We start from the raw sequence: 23,137 nt of genomic DNA, 5'->3' as shown, positions 1-23,137 counted from the left end.
GGATGTCTAATGAAAACTGAATCAAACAAAAACAATTTTATTTCAGAATTCTAAGGTATAAAAGAATATATCAAAAAGATTCTGTGTACCGTTTTTGTTATGGAAAAATTTCCACAAAGCTGATCAATGTACCAATACAATTATCACATTGTTCAATAGAGTTGCCTTATTATTAATTTCGCTTCAATAAAAACTAAGCTTCGCGTAATAAAGAAATTTATATAATTAGAAAAAGACTTGCTCTAAAATAATAACGAAATTATGAAAAATTATCTAGAATTGACCGTGAAAGTAATATGCCAGTCATCAAATATTGGAAAGATTATCTTCATAAAAAGAACCCACTGCGAAGTGAATAGTAAACAACTTCTCCAGGTCCGAACTACAATATTTGAATTTCAGAATTAGTAAAACATTCAAACAATCAAATCCTTGGAATTCTAAATCGAATAATACTAAGAAAATGATGAAAGTGGATTAGATAGTATACATAATTCGAAGTATTTTTTCGGTTTTCCAGTTCACACTCAGTAGTTAGTTGTGAGCTGTTTTGAAATTTCTTCCGTACTACTGTGTTTTAAATCCAATCGAATTAATATGGTCCCAACTCAAAAGAGAAACTAGAACTAATAAAACTTCATACAAAAATTCGCACCGAGAATTGGAGTAATGCCATAGATCACGTAAAAAGAGTCATTTAGGATAATTGTATTGTATAGTAGTATAAATAACATACATAACAGTTACAATTTTAGAATTTTCTAGGAATTGTCATAGGTATGAAGTTAAAAAGTTACTCTCCAGTATAATTTCACTGTTATAAAATATTAAATGTGTTGGCTACAAAAAACTAGAATAAAACGTTAAAAGGTCCTAAGAACTTTTTCTGTCAAATATTTCTTGGCTCTATGAGTAAATTTTATTGAAAAGTACAATCATAAGTAACAAATAAAACTGAAGCAATAAATTCATTTTGTATTTAATTTTACTGGAGTTATCTTCACTTTTCACATTAAGTACATCTATGTAGAATTTTAATGATAGGTTTCTTATCAACATTTGTAAGCCGATTAAAGTTTTAGAAAGTGAGAAAATATGTTATAACATTTTCGCTATTTGAAGACCGGCATAATTTAGATTGTTGCATGTTTGATGTTGTAAGCATTGTGTTATTTATCATTCTGTTAACCAATTAATGGCACCAGATTCGATTTGCATCAAGTAACATGTGTTTAAAGTTATGGATTGTTCAAAATTTTACACTTTTTGCATGTTGTCCCAAATAACACAATAAATGTTTGTAATTCAATTATCCATCATGACGAATCCGTTTACATTAAAGGAAAGTCGTTGTGAACTTATTTTGTTTTATTTAATGAGAAAAAAATAGAAAGAATCTGAAATAATTAGATTTCTAAGAACCGTTTCTATCGTTTGATATTATTTTCACATCAGTGCTCAGTAAAATTGTTTGTTATGGATTTCTGAGATTTCCTCGATCTTAATTCGTATTTATTACGGTATTTGTAGTTTCAATTAGATAAAATCAAACTTTATATTGATCCATATCTCCAATTTTTATTTTTATTGAAAAATATTCCACCATGTGTGGAACAATTCGAAATATTACTTTTTATAAAGTAAGTTTGTATTCGTTTTCAACTTATTAATCCCAAATATTAGATACAAATTGTGTTCCGGTTTTTCAACAGAGTTTTTTTATAACCATTATCACTTTTCAACACAGTTTTCTCTTTAGTCTTTACACTTTTCCAATGCCGCTCTTCTTTTTTTAACCCTTCTAAATAATAATTGCTGTATTTATCCTGAAAGGAGGCTTCTACATATCTATGTATGATGAAAATATTGTTTGAAATTTCGAGATGAGAAAACATGAGGTCAGATCTGGTTAATACGATGGATAGTCAGCCAATTTGATCTGAAATCCGTTAATTATAGCCATGTCGTTAACATAAGTGTGAGAAGCTGCGTTGCCCTGATGGAAAAGCAGTTTTTTCTTTATATGCCGTCCCTTTTTTGTATTTCCTCCCTTTATTCTATCGAGCGATGATCCTGTTATTGCTCCACCTTTTAGAATAGAGTCGATGAACAAAAACCATAACTATCCCAAACACGGTAGCAATCACTATTCCAGTTAGTAAAACTGTTTATTAATATAAAAAACATGATTTAATAACATCGAGTTAAAAAACATTCACTTCAAAGAACATATGATGAAACCGACTTTGTCTTCATCTCTCTAAACTCCATCCGACGGTCGTTCATTATGGTTTGATAAATTTTTTCGCGAATACCGCTGGTTATCGCAGGTTTTGGCCATTCCGATGGCTTACATTTGATTTCGGCTACCAATAATAATTTGTTCGTAAATAATGGTGCAAAGTCACCGTAGACAGTGTCTAACTTGTATTGCCTTTGAAAAACAAATATCTAATGACACTTATGCGATTTTCAAACAGAAATCTAGTGTCCAAAATAACTGAAATTTCAGTGAGAGTCTCTCAGCACATGTGCAACTATATCTCCTAACTCAAAAGTAGTAAAAGCATTTTCAAGCTATCGTCGGGAATTTGTCAGATAACTCCCATACATAATAAGTTGTGAAATACTACCCTTCATATTTTGGCATGTTTTAGAGTAAATTATAACAATCCTCTAGCGAGGGCAGAGATATTGTCTAAAATCTTAAATGGAGAAAAGGGCTGATTTATATCTCACTTTAAAATTCGTTCACCTACCTTTCCAAAAATACCACATACTCGACCTTTATTTTAGCAGTTCGCCTTTGATCTGAAAAAAACTGTAAACAAATTTAAGGTATCACAAATATATAAGATACCAAAGTCTCGTTGCACAACGGTGAATAAGTGATTATGTAAGAATGTACCATGTACGTTTTGTACTCCTACACGTAGAGAAAGAGGGGCAAGTTACAGCATTCTTAATTTTGCGAAAATATATCAATATTTAATGTGCGTCTATTGATTTGTTTCATGATGTCCAATAAAATATTTAGGAATAGTAATTTAACTTATAAATATGTCCTAGAATTAAGTTTAGTGAGAGTGGAGCTTAGCGAACCTGTTTTTTTGCTAACAAGAAAAGATATATCATAGTGTTTTTGGAGAAGTGTTAAGTAAAATTGTCGATATACGGGTAATGAAAATTAACAATGTTTTATTCAAATGAAGTGAACGTTTCAGTTGGTATCCCTACAAATAGTATTATTAATCCTTAACCATTACCATAAACCTACCTACTACTGGAGTTTGTTTTAAGAAATAGTGGACTCGTTGGTAACCACTATTTTGGAACATCAAATTGATGCGGTTGATAATATGATTTGGCAAGAAAATCTTATTCTCTTCCAACAAGATAGAGCTCCACTGTATATTGTTGGAGAGTAGCTAATTGATATGTTCACTAGCAGATAGATTAGTGAAAGAGGAGCAGCAAGATGGTCACTATGATCATCGAACATTTCTATAGAACGGTCACGAGATTTGAACTATTTGAGAAGACAGATAATAGTGGCGTGCGGAGAGTTTTGCGTACAATTGTTCGAATAAAAACTTAGGAGCAGATGTTTCCACTGTCTGGAAAATATAGGTAACATTTCGAAAATGTAATGAAATAAGTTATAACTTTTCATGCTCAATAGCAAAAAAAGGAATATATAAAATGAGTCCACGTGTTACTTGATTTCTCCGAAAATATTACAGAATCAAAGTTTGAAAAAACTCGCTTCAATAGCAAACTCAGCTAAAAGTTAACGTATGTTGATTGGTATTGTTATAAGTAGAGCCATCACAAAATTATTCAAGAAATACCCCTCTCTAAATTAAAATGATATGTTTATCACTTACTCTATTCTTGTTTGAAGTGTAAAAAAATTTTTTTCTGATTTTTTGTTTGGTGTACTACAGATTGTTTTCTTTTATTTCTCTAAACTATTGTTAAATTTCATTAAATGTCGGTAACTAATTGAAGAAGTAAGTAAATTGTGCACTAGCTGCACTGTTTTAATAAGTAGACCTTAAGCTTTTTCGAAAATACCGTGTTCTTTTGACAAATTGAGTATTGAATATGTTTGAGCACATTGCTTGGTAGTTCGCACAAAATACTACCAGAAATCGGATATAAAAAATTGGTAAACCTGGTGAATTTGTGCAGGATCATGGTACGAATTTTTTTTATTATTTCGTTGTCGTGGGCTTTCAATAAATTTCCAATTTATCAATTTCAAATATTCCTCCACATACATACATTCATATCAAGCTGATACAAGCCTGTTCCAAAGGTAATGAGCTCGCTACATTTGAATAGGTAGTTGAACGACCTTAAAAATGGGGTATCTCCCAATTCCATATGACATTTTAGGGGTTGTATCCGCTTTCGCTATACGGTTCATGTAATTAAATTGAGAACTAGCTTTTAAACTTTCACCCTTAAAAATAAGTGTGACGTAGCATTTTTTCAAATTTTATGTGGGCATTCTTTATACCACACTATTCTTTGATTCATATCATCTTTATTTTTATGAATTTATTATTTCCAGAAAAGTTGTTTTAGAATAATGAGTGTTGTGATTTTAGTTAGCTTCTAGAATAACATATAAAGAAACAAAATCTTTCAAATTATACATTCGACTTACTCGTATGTTTTGAATAGTAATCAACAGCTGTTACTCTTAGTACTCATCCATTAACGTTTCCTATTTAAATTTCACCGTTTTTGTTCCGTTAACCTACATATTTTCAATATTCGTTCCACGCTTACAACAATATTATAATTAAAATCTCAATATCTGACAATAGGTTGTTTCTTTATGGCAAAGTTTGTTGATTTATTTATGGTTAATTGGATAACGGGAAGAAAAACATAATTTTTGTGAATCCATTGTGTCATCTGGCGTAAATTCTATCTTCACTTACAGTAGCGGTAATATATTATCGAATTGCTTCCTTCTTGACACAAATATAAGTTTAACAAAACTTAACGTTGGATAATAAACAAATTAGGGATTAGAAGAATTGTTTTATGATATTGTTGGTTAAGTTTTAGTTGAGATCTCAGTTTATCTTGAAAAGCTCGTTCTTACTGATTTTCTGTCAAAATCAATCTCTCACATGTCTTGTAATTTCTCAAGTGTAGTATTTTCTATAGCCAATCCTGTGGTTAAGCATTTACTCTTTCTTCTCTGTAACTCACTCATACTCATTTCTGTATTATAGAGTATTCCAATCCCGAAACTTGTATCAATCTTTATTAATAGGCCTATGTCGGTAATAAATTGTAGAATACTAAGACTCGAACTTCTCTCAACGCCCCAAGATTTGATATATGGAACTTGAACAAGCTGTTAATGTGAAAAAATAGAAATTTTTGTCAAGATACCTAAACCTTCAGAACGAAAGTGAAAAAGGAAGTTACAATAAATACGGAGGTTGCTACTAAAATTTTAGGATAGATAAATAAAAACCAATATTCATGATAGATTATAGCTCTATCGTTTTCCAAAATATTCTCCATTAAGATCACTTTTGCACGTGTTTGAACCAATTGTCGAAGCATTTTTTCCATTCCGATTAATGTACCTCCAAAACAAGTGATTCGAAGGCATCAACGGCTTCTTCAGGTGTACTAAAACGTCGATTTCGCAAATTTTTGATAATCGGGAATACCATGTTTTGACTGTTCAAAAACGTTTTAGATTGAACTGATGGGTGAGAGCTCGTATTGTCGTGGTGGAGAATAACTCGTCTTCTGCGATTGGTTTCCCTGATTTTTTCGAATACTTCTGACAAAAAAATGCTGATATATCATTCTTACATAGTTGTTCTTATGAAACGACATTGCAATTGCTTCGAGGTGCGCGAATAACTTTTGTTGGATTTGACGCGTCTTGAAAGACCTTTACAGTTGTTTAGTTCCGATTTCATATGCATACATCCTTAATTATTCGCTTGTCACGATTTTCTAAATGTCTTTTGAAGCACGGCGATTGAATTTTTTCATAATTTCTTTGCACCAGTTGACACGAGCTTTTTTGAGCAATTGTCAAATTATGAGGTATCCAATGCGAAAAATCTTTGTGACAACCAAATGTTCATGCAATATTGAATGTTTACGGGTGAAACTAATGTCCAATTATACCTCAATTGCACGGTATGTTACCTGACGATCTTGCAACATCAGTTTACGCAGAGGATAGTGTTTTCTGGCATAGATGTCGATTTTGGACGACCTTACGAAATGGTGCTCCATCACCAAGAGAATTGATGGACACACTGATGTTCAATCCACATCGAAAAACGTGGAAAATCATCGTACGAAAATTTACGCGATTTAATCCTATTTTTTTACCAAAATGAATGTTTCAAGTATTTGTTAATAACTTTACTAGGACTCGTATGACAATACGTTCTTTTGTCAGACTTGATAATAAACCACGCCTTATCGATTCGCATACAAATTTATGGGATCAAATTGATAAAGAATAGTCAAAAAATTCAGACACAAAAAAGGGAACTAATGGGACAAATAAAAATTTTCTACTTATTGAGGACACCTATATAACATTAGTGGTTATCAAGAGAAAATATGAGAGACGAATAAATGCAATTAAAACACCAAATCGAAAAGTAGAGAAAACATTATGTTATAGAAAAAGAAAGAATAAATTGTAACCAGTAACTAACAAGAACAAAAAATAGGAAAATTAAACAAGATACACCAATTAATGGGGACAAATCGTGAGAATGAACACAGTTAAAATTAACACACTAGAAAACAAGATAGAGATTAATTAAGAAAAAACCTTAAAGAAATTCTGAAAGACATAAATAGGTGAAACCTTGACCTTAATCCCTAACTTTTAAATAGGAAAGCGAAAATCATGAGAAAAATATATTACTTTGGAGAATAATAACTTCTAGGAACTTTTTGTTTCTATTAAAAAAAATTGATTGGTAGGAAGAATCTTGGGAAGGAGAAATCCTACCTATATAAAATCAATTGACTTATTTGATTATATTCTTTGGTATATCGTATAGGAATCATAGCGAACATTGATCTGAGAAACATACACAATATATTAAGAATAAGAATAAAGTTGATTCCATAGAAATCGATGAGTATATTACGCAACCAAAAAGTTCTTGATTATGTGCTACTCTGAGCTATTTATTGCAGAATTAATGTTGTAGAACTTAATAAAAAATATTGTGAAACTTGAACTAATTTTCCAATCGCAACCGTTACTGAATTGAATGTATAAGTAAGTATAGCATGGAGCAACAAATCTAATTCGGTTTGATAAAAGCATATGATATGCTATCGAGCCAATCCCCAAAAAAATCGTTATTTATATAAGCTGCGTTATCACCTGTTTTGGAACTGCAATTTCTTAACCTTCAGGATAAGCTCAATCTTCGCTTTCTACACAAAAATATAACACTCTGGATTTACCGATTGTTATGTAAGAAATAGATAACTGTAAAAGAATTCACATACACCAAATTTGAATGAATCTTATAATTATTAATAAACAAATGTTAGATAAAATCCTACTACTTTATCAGTAAGTGTAATATAAAAATTATCTTGATATAGTCATTCAATTAATTTTTACTTTGGTGTGATTGAGTATAGGAAATTTTCTGTCAGTGAATTAATTACGAACTGATTGCAGAATTCCAGTAAAACAGACAAACAGAAGTGTTTTAAAATTAGTTAGTGTTTTCCCTATTTCTTCCTGAGTATATTTTTCAATGAAGTGTCGCGTCTAAAATTAAAATGTAGTATTTAATTTCAGAAGTTTGTTTTAGAAGGGTATACGAACCGAAAGTATAATTTATAGGTTGAATTCTCTACCTCATACAACGTATCATAGCCTCACAGAAGTTTTAAACAGCGCCATTTTGGATTCGTGACACTTAGAAGTTTTCTCGCACATTTTACTTTCATTTATCTCAAGGCGTGTAACGGGAACTTTTGAATGAATTATACATTCTCAAACTTTTTTGCGTAACGTTTGAAACGGTTTAGGTTTCATTCACCTTTCTATAGACAGATTTTTAAACAAACATTATTTTCAACATTAAAACCAGGATTATATAGGGAGAGCATCACAATGGAAACTATCCACCCCATATAAATCTGAGGAAGTCACTTTAATGTGGAAATAAAAAATACATCTAAAATTATATGTAGGTGAATGTTATATGGTCCATATGTTCGCATTATACTTGTACCTCTTTATCTGTGTGGTCTCTATACAATTTTTTTTAAATGGCACCCAGTACAGTCTTGTTTTTCGTATTCTCCTAACTACAAAATTGAATAATAACTATACACAATTTTTTCTATCGCCCCAAAATTTTTCGTTCATGTATGGCATGTTGATGTATAACTAAATAACGAAATAAAGTAAATAGTAAAGCAGAGCAGATAAGTTGGTCCCAAAAGTACCTAACCCAACTAACAAACAGAAAAATTTTGGAAAAAAACGTAATCTCCTTTTGGCTCCATACACTTTTCTTAGCGATGTTCAAGTTTTATATTCTCTTTGTGATAAGAATCGTCATGCTCCTCAAAATAGTCATATACTGCCGACATGACCTTTTCAATTTGAACTTTAATTCATTAATTTCATTCTTCTCAGTCAAATGCGGTCTTTTTTGCTCGATTCTCCTCAAATTTTTCCTTCCTCAAGATAGTCAATGATCCTACGCCGTGACCTTGTCTGGAGATAAAACGGTCTTTGCCTTCTTTGGAGCCGATTCTCCCTTTTCAGTCCATTGTTTTGATTGATCTTTTATTTCGGGTGTAAAGTTATTGATCCACGTTTCATTCATGGTTATGAAACAGCACAATAATTAGATTTTCTTTTTGTGAAACATTGAAAAAAACTTGATGAAATCATCTTCCCGGCGCTGGTTTTGTTCCATTGTGGGCAAACGCGGGACCCACCTTGCACACAGCTTTCTCATCGCACTCTTATTCGACGATCATCCAGTACAGCTTTGTAGATTTTGATTTGATCTACCACTGCTATGCTGGTCTTCGCAGGCATCTTCGTACGGCCTCGTTTAAACTATGCTACCAAATATTTTAATGTTGGTAACGAAGGAGCAGTCTCACCCAGAATACGATCTAATTCCACTTTTATATTGGTTGGGATGAGGCCTTCCAAAAAAAAGTATTATATCACATAACGATGACCAATTTTTTCCATGTTTACAAATTCATTGAAACCTTCATTATTGATGGCTGCCAAACAAATACTAAACAACGTGGCGTCATCAAACTTGAAATATATGCTGTATATATTGTGTAATTTCTAATTCAGTGATATTTTTTAAGAAGCTACCACCATCTCTAGGATAGGCCAGGTACTTGGACCTTCCTCGTAGGAGCGCTGATAGCCTACATGAACTGACCATGTAGCATTTATATTTTCATTTATTTCTTTAAGTTTTCTACGGTATTTTCATGTTTTGATCTGTGGATCAATGTAAATGTTTTTAGTCACTTCATTGTGATTGTCGACGATTGAGCAAGTTAGTCCAATAGATCAGTCAAACGAAAAAAAAAAAAAAATAAGAATAGTGCGAAAAGATTCGACGAGACTTTTACGCCGTTAGAGACAAAATACTGAGAGATTCATTCAAAATACTTGATTATATATATATATATATATATATATATATATATATATATATATATATATATATATATATATATATGCCTTCAATAATCTTTACAAGCCGAACTACACTCTAAGCCACCAGAAAAATTAGTACACTGCCGACAGATCTCGTCCAGAGTACTAGTAGGGGTCTAGCATCGAATTTCAATAACTTGAATCGAATAATCGAAAACGAAAAAATATTCAGTTAAATACTTACAAACCAAAAAAGTTTCATTTGCATATTGGTTCCACAAATCCACACAAAAATTTTTTACTACGACTTAATCTGTATAAATTTTGTGATTAATGGAGAAAAAATGTTTACTAAAATTGTTGGAATCAACTGATGTTCTTCACAATGTTTCCATATAAAACTCATTTACATACTTACCCCATCACAGAGTCTCCAAGATATTAACAAATGATAAGTTTTACATTTTGTTATTAAGAATATGTTTGAAATGATTAGAATAAATTTTTTTTTTATCAATATAATAATACCATAGTCGAATCAGCTGTTTCTGCAAAAAAAAAACAATTAATACATAAATTCGAGTAAATATTCAATACTAATTCTGAAAACATATCTTAATATTTACATAAACTCATTATTATCAAGCATCTACAAGTTATCTACATTAAATTAAGATTGTGACTAATAACTTATAAAGAAAATTCAAAATATATTTGTGGATATGAATACTATGACTTCTTTATGGCAATTATTTCAAATTCAAATAATCCTCTCTATATTCTATTCTGTATTCTATGTAAATAAAACTGGTAATCTAGGTGCCTAAATCAGCCGAACTGAAAAAATTTTTAAAAATATATGAAAGGAAAACTATATCCAAATTCACTCACAGTGTTGCCTTAATCGGACTTTGAAGCAGGAAATGAACTGTTGAGAAGTGGATTGCTAAATTTTAACTAGGATAAATGAGCACCGAGGACGATGCATGCACTGGACGCCCCATAGATGCTGTCATCGACGAAACCATCAAAATTATTTCGTATAACCGGAAAATGAAGACGACTGTGGTGGCAAATGCCTTAAAAATATCATGGAAATGTGTGGCACATATCGTGAATGTATATTTGGATATGCGACAGTTCAGGTCAAAGTGTGTGCCGCGCGAGATCACAATCGAGCAAAACCAACGAGGTGATGACTGTTCAGTGTTTAAAGTTGTTTAATCGTAATAAACCATTATCATTGCGTTACAATGGGTAACGAAAACTATAGCACAGGAATTTTAGCTACAAAACCACTGCAAGTTTGAAAATATCGTAACAAAAATACAGTGTTTGTTTAGAATTTCCTGTTCTTTCAAAAAATTACAAAATTAGTAAAATCGCACCACAATCAAATTTTTCCGGTTGTCGTCAGTAGGTGTCTTTAGATTAGGTAGTTGGCTTTATAGAACCCCGATGGACGACTTCAGGAGGGTTCCCGACCCGGAAAGCGACAGCCAAGTGTAAAGTGGTGTAAAAATTTTAAAAATTTGTACTCCGTTGAAATTCTGGTCAAACGTGCACATTTTTGTCTCAAGTCTTCTGCAGTTGGAGTTGTATGCAACCTCTAACTTCATAAGAGTTCGTCGCATACGTATTTATGGCTAGTACTGTCAAATTTTTTCGAGAAAAACAACAAAAAAACCTTATATTGGCATGATGCCGAACACAAATGCCTTCGAAGTGTGCTAAAGCTGCTGTATATTCACAGAACTATATGAGATTACATATACGTTTTGAAATCGACAGTGACATATCCGCCACTATTTTGAAAAAGGCATGGCAAAAGTATATTGATGACTGGGGCAGGACTGTCAAGGATAGGATCAGTAGTGTACTGCCTGGAAGCTCAGTATGCTTGTTATCATGACTACTCCCGAATAAAATTATATCTTAGTGAATCCCATCATCTTGTACACTATGGGGAAGACGTAGGGGCGAAAAAAAAGTGTTGCTTTCGAAACATTTTGCTCTTAGTTATAATAATTTCTTTTTTTATGTTGTAGGAGAAGGGAATGCTTATAACGTTAAATATCTAAAGGAAAATTGAAAATGAGTTTTGCTTCAAAGGCAGGGCCGATCGGTTTGTGTATGATAATTGGCACGCACGAAGAGAATATCGTTGACTACCGAACTAGAGTCTTGAAAGAAGGCGAGTTAGTTCTAGAAAATTTGAAAGCATTCTGTATTATATTAATGGCATCAAAGAGTGAAAGAAATGATTACAGAAGCTCTTATGCAAGCATTTCGGTCTAGAAGATTTATTTTCCATATCCTTATTGCTACTGAAGTGTATCTCCACAGAAACACAGAAAATAAAACTTTTATAGAATTATTGCACAATGTTGGAAAGGGAAAACTTTCGTTTTCTTAGCAGTTATCCTATAAGAAAAGATAGACCAGAATGTAAGACCAAATACAAGTTATTCTGTATCGTAAAACTGATTACAACACTCGGCTTGTACGAATATCGCTAATAAAACACTTTGGTGCCAAACAAAGATTGGGAATTGTTTCTGGATATCATTCTCGATGAATTAATAATAATGATAATATGATGGAAATTATTGTGATTAGGAAAAACTATGTTTCAAATGAGCTATCAAACCAGAATTCACAAGAAATTGAATGCACTCCATTATATGTAAACTGCTTCTCTTTATTACCAAGTCAAGCTAGGATGTTCGAGTTATAAATGTTCCACAATACTCGTACGTCGATCATGAGTGATATTTTGTTCGTTTAATATAATTGGTTCATCTATTTCCGTGAGAATATATTTCTGTATAAAGTACGTCAAATATTCGTCATATAATTTAGGGCTATTTGACACAAAAACACATCTAGCTAGTGTTGTTTATTTCAGAATAACTGTTCGACCAACAAATCATGGTTAGAAGTTTATTTTAATACTCTGAGAATGGGAAAACATCAAAGAATTAATTTCATAATTATGTTGTTTGAATACTCCTAGATGCTTAGATGTCACATCTTGAATTTATGTTCATAATGTAGTCTATTTTAATGAACGTATTGGATCTTTTTCAATAGTTTCATAACTGTGTCAGTATAGAAGTTGCAAACCTTTGTTTTAAGAGTTCATTAAGAGAATTTTTTTGCAATAAAATATGAATGAAAGACGTATATTGTTTGTTTAACTCTGTATTTTGAGAGACAGATGTCAGAAACAGAAAAAAGAAAATAAATATTGGATACTTTTGAATCTAGAACTGACTAATATTTACCTTAAAGTATGAAAATGTATTTATAAAATCGTAATCGATTTATTTATACTAGATTTTTATTGAAGTCCACTTTTGGAGTCCTATCAAATTGCTGTTATATTTTTCGATGATCGTTGAGAATAAAAATACATCCAAGCTTTTATAAATATCTTATTGGAATCAGAAGCTCTAGGATTTCAGTAAAATAAAACAAAACTACATTAGTTCATCGTCTAGAAAGATAACAAAATTGCATCTTGTTATTTTAAAAATGATATGAAAAGGATAAAGCAACATTTCCTAGAAGTGGATGACTTAGTTTAATTAATTATTAATTCCTAATACATATGTACACGGTAAAACATCGAAAAATGTCTACTTAGGATTCGACAAGCTGGTATTGTCTATACATAAGTCATACTCGAAATTAATTTGATGAAAACGTATTAGGGAAGTACGACAAAATCTCTTAGCTCAAGATAGTAATATATAAGAAAAAAACGTAACCTAAAGTGTGACATTGATTTGGTTTTAACAAGAATCCATTGTTGTTCTAATAAGAGTTTCCTCAATAGAGCAATCAGCAACTTCTCAAATTTGTCAATAACGAGCTTTCTCTCGGTATTCATCCATAACAAAACTTCAAGATTGTTTATTATTGTGTGTTTTCTCACAATTATGTATGCCTCCAATGTTTCCTATTGTTCTTGTTTTACTGAATACATTCTGATTCTTTCACTGATGTTTTCATAAATAATATAATCATCTTGAAACAGTGCAGTTAATACGGCGTTTCTTTTCAGGGGATATTGACCTATCTTATATCAATCTGTTCAACTTGGTTCTTCTATTTCACAACTAGTTGTGATATGTCTCATGCCTGCCTGTTCTTGGTAGAATCTAGAAATGTCTTTCACATCACGTTTTTAACTATACAGCCCAGTTGACAATTGTCTTTAGCCAGCTTTTCAAATTCAACCAGATTCATGAGTCATCAAAAAAACAAGCTATCAATAACTACTTATTGTTTGCTTCACAATTCATCAATAGAGATTATATCAACCGAAGTTATTATTAGGTTGATTGAAAGAAACGTAGCTGTATTGCCTCACATCATTTCCAATTGAAGTATTTCTTGAATTTCCTTTCGCAAAGTTATTATCCTAATGCCATATATGGAGATCGGTTCTCAGTACCTGGATGCCTTGGACAATATGGAACAAGAATCAGAAACACAAATAAGGATGTATTCGTATAGGAATTTTCACATTATAACTCTTTAACATGAAACACGTAATCAGAATTGCGAAAATTGGATTTGGTCATGAATAAATATACCATTCACATTTCCATACAATGTATACCAGAATTGATCACAGGTATCTTAGAATAAACAAAAGTATATAAGCTGTAAAATCGAACTAAAAGCAATAGTTTTATGCTATTTATGATTACGATGTATGGAAAATAACAAACCAAAACGAAAAGCGATTACTGGAGAAGCCTTGAAACGAAGACACTATAGCTTTTTCGGGCATCTATTTCTAGTAAACATAATATAGTCTAAAAAACTCTAGTGAATTTGTCTTATCAGAAGAATCCCTGACCAAAAAATAACAAGACACGGAGTTCTAACTAATAAATTTTGAATTATTCCAATTTCGTTTCCAAGAAAATATAACAGAAGATCCTGAGCTATGGGCATCGAAGTTTAGATTAACCTTTCAAGGCATTGAGACAGAATCGCGCAAGCTTACACCCAAGGATTCGAAGGCCATACATACGTAATAACTATGTATGAGGTTATTTCATTATATTTTAACTTCCACATTTTGCATAATATTTTGTTTTTTATACAGCAAATTGGTAGTAGAATAACCTTTATTTTTAATTTCAAAAACTAATACAGTTTTAATTTCAATTAATCATCAACTGCTAACTTATTTTGTTTGGAGATTACTGATTGAAGTATATTTTTATACTTATGGTTAATTCTCAATTTCATATTAATCATACGGAATTCTTAATTTTTTATAAATTATTAGTCACATTCCCTGTATTATTTAGTAGGCTACAAGTGATGCTTGGAGGTTGTGGAAAACTGTGGGCGGAAAGGATGTGCGGAAGGGTATAGCAAACTGTCCCTTTGTTCTAAGGGCAGTGATTTACAAAAGAAAATGAAGTGACCAAAAGATCGATCATCAAAAACATTGAGGTATACATTTTTTTTAAATAGTTTTTATTGATTGATATTTGTATTAATTGATATTTAACAAGTAACGTATCAATATGGAGAATAGAAAATAATTTTTTTTGTTCACAATGCATGAACCCTAAAAAAGGATGTACATGTCCAAATACTATTCCATTTAGCATAACAGAAGAATAAAAATTTAATTATCATAAATATCGAATGCTCAGGAGCATACATACCTACTATATGTTAACACATATTTTTTGGTTGTTTGTTTATTCAGAGGTGAAACAGATGCCATTTAATGATACGCTTTTTAATGAAATATCGGTATTTGTAGCGAATGAAACGTACAATTAGTATTTTGATTTTTTAAAAATTTTAGTCAGTTTAGAATTTTGATAACGTAAGGTTAGGGACTGTCATTCTTTGTATAATTGCAGAGCGCTGTTTTGGTTCAAAAGCTATTTTTAATTAGGTACTTGAAATATATGAATTTCAAGTACCTAATTAAAAATAATTTTTTTATCTAATAATGGAATCAGTTACAAAATAAATCGTAAAAGATGAAATACAAGAAATGTCTTTATCACAGCCATTGATTTTGAGAAGAAGACAAAAATATTTACGATTTCTCTATGTTTTCAGTCGGATTGAGATTCTAGTTAAGATTGTATTTGTATCCATTGCTCCAGTCCACTCCCTTGCTCGTCACCGTTTTATTTCTTTGAATAAATTCGGTGCACCTACTTGAAGTCTCAGTCCTCCTTTTTTGATTAACCGTTTTTCGCCTGGTCTTTTTTAGGAAAGAGTTGGTTTTTTTGTACTGTCAGTATCACTGCAAAAAATATTTTTAACTTTTCGAAATACAGGATGTTACCATGTGGTAACGCTAAGGACTTTGACTACATACTTGTTGAGATTTAAAAAAAATACATATGATTAATTCATAACTCTTGTTTATCGATTTTGGCCAAAAAATTGAAATGAATTCGGTTAAAGTGAATAAACTTATTTTGTATGTATATAGAGGCTTTGTACTTTTGATACATTGATCTATCTCAAGAGAAACAACCTTCCCCAGCACACCAATGCTGCTTATTATTATACAGAAGCTTCGTTCATGCACCTCATTTTAAAACCAAAAAGCGCTAGTTTATCTCGAATAAATTGCTTACAGTTATGTTTTCCAAAGTAACATGTTTTCGTCATAACTAAAGTGCTCTTAACGTTGAAAGTAAGTCGTAAAAATTCGTTTCATTTTGTCTATTAGATGGCAGAATTCCCAAATTTGGTCTTATGGATCTGATTTTAAATGATCAGCAAAGTAAATAAAACGTGAAATTCTCAAATAACGGTCCCTGCGCATGAATTTTCGTCATAAAAGTATTTAGGTCAAGAGAATTTCTGGAACAACGTATATTTCGATGCCTTCTCAATTAGCATACATAAAACATCATTATCTATAGAAAATTTTGAAGGCACCCGAGGAAAAGTTCTCGATTGTGACGGTTCTGTTTATTAATTTTGTGATAAAGGGACAAGAATATTTGGTTCATCATTTGCAATAATTTCTTCCACTCTGTTTTTTTACGAAAGCTTAATTTCAGCTGGTGCTCGAAGCTGAGCTCTTGAAACGTTTTCCACAAAACTACCTCTATCTTCGTCCCCACAATTATCGTCGGTTAGATTGCCGGTATCTGGTGGTTCAATATATATCTTATAAATGTTCTCGCTGCAAGCAAGCACTTTTATTGGTAGTTCTAGAGCCTAGCGTTACCGAATCGTAACGGACTGATAACACCTGACGGGGCTTCGCCATGAGACCATATTTTATAGCTCTAACATAACGACTAATGAATTTTACATCTTTGTTTATTAGCTAAAAACTTACGGTCACAATATTTTCAAAATAAGAAGGTATATACTAGCTCCATGTCACTTGGAACTTGGAAGTAACAAAAACTATCAGGTAAATAACGCTCGTACTTGCTTGATGCAAAGTCTATACTACATGGTTTTGTTTTGATTGTTTTTTTATCTGTTTTACATAGAAAATGAGCGCCATCTCGATAATATGCTTTAAAATATGTCTGCAACCAAAAGATCTTTGAAGATCTACATTCGTATCCGAATGATATTGCTAGGTGTCGATAGGTTAAGGTTCCAACATAATTTTTTTTCTCAATTAAATATCTATAGGCTCTTGTTTTCATTTTTTTTCTTTGAAATTATTTTTTCGGATACTTTCTTAGATACATCATTTTATAACTTTTATATATTTTCATATTTTCCCTTTATTAGTAATTTCCGTTTTCATATATGATTATTGAAATTGTATTGGATTGGATCTGAGATCTGTCTGTTGGTTAAAATCCATTCGTATACCAGTTAATGGCATTTCTATCCATTGAGAGTATCGTGATATTTTATCCTGGAGTATATCTCACATTCAACCATTCAACCATTTTTTAGGGACTGATGTGAGATTTTCAGTATTATTCGTAGGTATAGTTTAGTTCTTTAAGGTAGGAATCTCCTTTCACAAGAGAGCTCCATTCTTTAGATTGGATTTATATTATCTTATTTCCATTATTTCCAATGAAGTGCACCAATATTCCATCTTTCCAACCCATTTACGGTTTCAAATTATTTTCAATTGGGGTTTCCTATAACTAAGATCTCAGCCTTGTACTTAAAAATAGTACAGAACAGATTTAACGTTATTTCTTATAGGAGGTAAATAAATTGAATATTTATTCTGATCTCTCTTGTGTCCTTAAATATTGGATTTAACATGGCACGCAAAGAGTAATATTTAGCATGGATAATTCCATAAACTCAAAAGTTTTCAAATATGATACTGAAACCATTGATAAAATATTTGATGTATGTATCTTTTTCATTTTCTGGTCTCAGTGGTCTAGAATTATGTACAGTGATTTCTAGAGCTCAAAAATGAACCGATTGAGTACATTTTTTCTAAAACTTCAAAATAAGAGAGAAACAATATTTGGGACAAATTGAGGAGTTTATTTCTTCCAATATCTGACAAATAATATTAGTTTTTGAGTGCACATTTTGAAAAAGATCATAAAAAAGTAAATAAATTTCCTATCTCATTCTACACAGATATAGGGTAGTAAATACAAGAACTAGATTATGTGTCTAAAATTAGCACTTCAACTGTCGGTTTGATATATCTCCTTTTTATATATCTAGCCATATTTGGCTTTTCTTTTCTAATTTACCATTTTCAGCTACTTTATATTTTATATAAATACTTATCAAACAATATATTTACCTTCAGTCTCTGAAAACGAAGACTTGATTATCACAACGCCCGTTAGACAGTATAATTCCAAGTTTTGGTTAAGTGGTAATGTAAACAGTGTATTAATATATTTTTGTGATTCAAATGTATCGGTTGAATGAATAATCCCTTTATTTCTTTACTGCTTCAACTTAACTATATTTAACCTATTTTTTTCTCTTTCGGGTAGTATTTTGTATTTTCAAAAACCATTATCACTACAGATCTTATTACCGACTGTTTATTCTCACTTTACCACTTTACCACGAAATTCTAATTAGTAGGCTGTTACGTATTTCTTTTTTATGTATATATTTGGCGTTCTAGAGAAAACTGCGCTAAGTTCTAGGCTTTTTGGAATTCTGATATTTTCTATTTTTGTTTAAAATTTCCTTCCTCTATCTATCTCAACTTAAAACTATATTGAAAACTTCGTTTCGTTACTTGGAAGTCCCATTTTTTCTAAATTCAATGCTAATCGTGTAACTGCTGTTTCAATTCTTGCTTACATCTCGACATTCTTGTCATCTGTGAATGACAGGCACTGAGGTCTTCCCTCATATACTTATACTATTCGGATTATATTAGCTTTCCTACAATATAATACGATTACGAAAATAGGCAGATATCTCCATTAATATGGAAATTATGCTTACTGGAAACTGTACTTATACTTATAGTGGGAACAATCGCTGATACCCCATATATTTCTCCTTATTTATATGTCTCCTATGATTCTTATTTATGCAAAAAGCATTTTCACCAAATTATACAGTGTACTTCAAAAGATATGACAAATCGTACCTACATCGAAATAGCTACGAAAGAAAAAGTCTGTAAATGAAATACTAGAAAATATGGAACATGAAATACGAATGTTTGCTCTGTGTCTCAGCTATTAAGTCATACTCTACTTAACAGAGTATTTTCTAGGTAGGCACTTTGTGCCCTATCATTTTTGTCGATAACTTTTTCTAATAATCTCATTAATAACTTATAACCTATAATATACCTTTGATTTTAAAAGAAAAAACCATATGAATCTATCGAATTATAAATTTCTATGCATATATGCATATATATTTTTTAGATCAAACATACCTTGATAGGTGGATAGGACGTGGATGTTTATTTATTCGGCCCCTCAGATACCCAGAATTGCAATAGAAGAAACTGATAGAGCTGTCCTATCCATCCATCAGTGACTCATTTCATGTATAGAAAATAAGGTGCCACTAATTACTTAATTAGTTATCCAAGTTGTTAATTGTAATATGAGCTTTACATTTAGATAACGTCATCTAGCAGCAATAGTAAGATTAGTATGGAAACAGTTAAAATTGGACGAACAGACCAATAGATGTTTGAAGAAAAATACTTACCAGCAATACATTTCTTAAGATATATCGAAACAAAAAAGATATCGACATGAAGTTGTTGCTATTTAAATCTTACTTAAGGTTACTTAAGACTTAAGACCTACTTAAATTTATAAGCTTTTATTCGAATATGTGTCTAGCATTCAAGTTGCTGAATAAATTGTTTAGAATTTATAATGTATTGCTGAACAAAAGCTCTTTCGTACAAAATCAAGTCCATAAAAATAGGCTCAACAAAACCGGTTCTACAGGCATTTTTCCATAATAAGGTTGTCACTCCTCCCGCCCCATATTTGTAGAGATAGACTAAAACTTAATTGGGTAAATTTTGAAAAAATTTGCTTTTTTAATTTTTATTTCAAAAATACGACCACTAGTGATGGACCTGAAATTTTGAGAGTAATTTCCATGTATTTGTCGGGGCATGTTTTGTTATATATTTATTTTCTGAAGATGTAAAATATCTCAAGATAAAACCAACGGCCGTTCTTAGTTGCCAGCCTGGTTCTTTCGTTTGAAGTACTGTCATCTCTAGAAATTATTGTACATAATCCTCGATTACTTTGTATATTAGTTTACACTGATTAACCAGTCTATCTGTTGGACAGTTTTCAAACTCAAAACCAAATTTTGATAGTTTTCGCTTCGGGAAATATATCAAACTATTTAACGCTCTTATATAATCGATATAGCGGAAGTGAAATCTATTATATCAAATGCAAATGTAAATTTAATAACGGCATAAAACTAGTTCCGATGGTAAAGTTGATATCGTTAGTTTTCAACGACACAATGAAATTATGAAAATAATATATTAAATTCAAACCACGTTTTAGATTCCCAGTTAAAGTAGTTGACACGCTAGTTTGTTACAAAGAGAAAGAACAATTTCTACACACAACCAATGCAAATGGAGAAACACTTTTCAAAACATTACTTGGTCAACGTTCACTATTTATTGTGCAATATCTACTCTTATGCTAAAATGTGTATAGTATTTAAATACGTAATATACATTCAGTGTCGCTGCTATACTATTAATTTATAATTAAACTGAACATATTGATACTAATAATAATAATAATCGATCTGTTGGTACCTTCAGAATCAAGTGCCGTGTACTTACGTCCGGTGAGGGGGTGCATCAAAGTTGGGTGCGTGTTGGCGGCGTTAGCAGCTTGCTGTTTGGGTTTGCTAACCTTCGTATTACTTTTAGCAAACTCGAGTCGGATGGTCTGTGGCATGTCGGGGTCAAACCTTACGCCCTGCTGCAAAATTGCCCACAAAAAATTGTGATTTGTGTGATTCGATATATGCTACTGGACCAGATCATACAAAAAATATTTTAATGAAATTTGTATTTGAAAATTTCATCATTTTGAAATTTTTATTCTCATAAAAATTGTTAAATATAACTAATTCATATTTGTGTCCGAACTAAAATTATATACAATTAGAGATATTATTTCATTTTAACTTTGGTGGACTTAAGTGAGCTTTGAAAGCTTCAGCTACGTTTTTAAATATTACTTTTGAAATGCTTTTTGGTTATTAATTCTTAGCTTTATGAAAGTGTTTTTGGAAAAAGTCACTATCTAGTTTGGCTTGTAGCTGTTGAATCGCCACGTAATTCAATTTCAAGAATATATAGTGAAATATCATTGGTGAACAGTGAATAGAAATGAGAGAAAACTTTTACCAGGGCAGAAGTGAAAATAGGAAAACACTAACAATTGTGGTAATATTATTATTGTTTCAATTGGTAGTAACAGTGTTCTATCATAAATGTTTCTATGAAGAATTCTATGTTACCAGAAGAGAAAGAAAGCTTGACAGATTTTAATAATTACACAACTGAAGCGTAGAGATTGTGAAACACAATTAAAATATGACTAAAAGAATTCTGTAGAATTCTTTGGGATGTATTGAGACTGATAAATAGAGAACTGAGTAATTATGCTACAAATCGTAAGCTAGGTGCATCAGACAGGAGCTTTGGATAGTAAATGTAGGATCCAACAAAGGAATATCTGATAATATGAAATATATCAGTTCCAAATTCAAAGACAATATCTACTTATTTGCGGATCAATAGCAAATGATAATTGAATGAATAAACAGGCTTCATATGAAGATGAAAGCTAAGTAGCATACTTTGGACGCGGGACAGAATGATTATACGGTACATGGTTGAGCGCTAAGAGAAAGAAATTACAAAATAGTTGTACTAAGAGTTATCGGCCTACTTGATTGGGTACAAACACTGAATAAAAAAAATATAGGCATTCATCATGTGAACATTAAGGTGATAGTTAATATAAGCGAAATCCTAAATAATGTACATTAAAGAAGTAGAATGTCCAGAAAAACCAAAAAGCAGAAATTAAAATTTGCTCAGTATATATTTGGCAGAAAACAACGAATATTGGGAAGAAATAATAGAGAAAAGTAGAAGAAGACTCTAATTACAAATGTGACAAATCACAAATCACAAAATTAATGCTCTAGACTATTATAATAGTAGTGGAAAACTAGGCTATTATATTGGAGAAAAAAAGAGGAATATTTTATAATAAAAGAATTTGGTACATTGACTCAAATTGCGGACTAGTTGATATACCAGTGGAGAGTAACCGCAGAGAAAAAAATTGACAAATCGATACGAATTGAAGTCTATGTAATCCCCATTAAATCTACTAAAAAGGTTAATGTTAATGTAAACATAAGATACTCAAGTATTAATAAATTAATGGGGGTAGATTAACTGAGATTGGAAAAGTATAGATTATTTAAGTTTGTCACAAAATGAAAATTAAATTTCTCTTTCAATAGCCCCGAAACAAATGCTGAATTATTTTAAATTAACTTTCAAAATGATGTTTTGATTTTTATACAGTGTTTTAACGCCTATACAGCTCATTACTTTTTGTATAAAAAATCTAGCAATTTTTCAGAATGAACTTGAATCATAAATTGATTGGGCTTCTAATTATTAATTTAATAAATCTTTTTTTTTTCTAAATCTTATCATTTTCAAGTTCAGTCCAAAAATGAATTTAAAATATTGAAACTGGTATGTTGAAATATATTCAAACATCGACTTTATTGACATTAATAGATTAACTTTTTCTTCACATCTAAATTCGAGTCTTTCAATGTATTGTAGAAACTTTTGGTAACCAATTTGTTCCATTTATTTTGCTGTGTTAATTTCTGTAATAAACTCGTGGAAGATAAAATTTTTAAACAGAAGAAAAAATACATGTCAAATAATCAACATTTTATTTGAATTCGTTA

The 23,137-nt window shown here is 31.1% G+C and overlaps 1 protein-coding gene across 1 annotated transcript in view; it reads right to left on the bottom strand.

Moving 5' to 3' along the window:
* LOC130451610 (protein couch potato) overlaps nt 1–23,137 on the bottom strand; it is an 889,684-nt gene that overhangs the window by 48,962 nt on the left and 817,585 nt on the right. Inside the window, exon 6 of the mRNA XM_056790748.1 lies at nt 20,967–21,108. Within this exon, the coding sequence (XP_056646726.1) occupies nt 20,967–21,108 (142 nt within the window). The remainder of the gene's footprint in view (nt 1–20,966; nt 21,109–23,137) is intronic.

Source organism: Diorhabda sublineata, chromosome 1 (assembly GCF_026230105.1).
Source record: "Diorhabda sublineata isolate icDioSubl1.1 chromosome 1, icDioSubl1.1, whole genome shotgun sequence".
Lineage (NCBI taxonomy): Eukaryota > Metazoa > Arthropoda > Insecta > Coleoptera > Chrysomelidae > Diorhabda > Diorhabda sublineata.
Note: the sequence above shows the minus strand (reverse complement) of the source record. Positions and strands in the feature narration are given on the sequence as shown.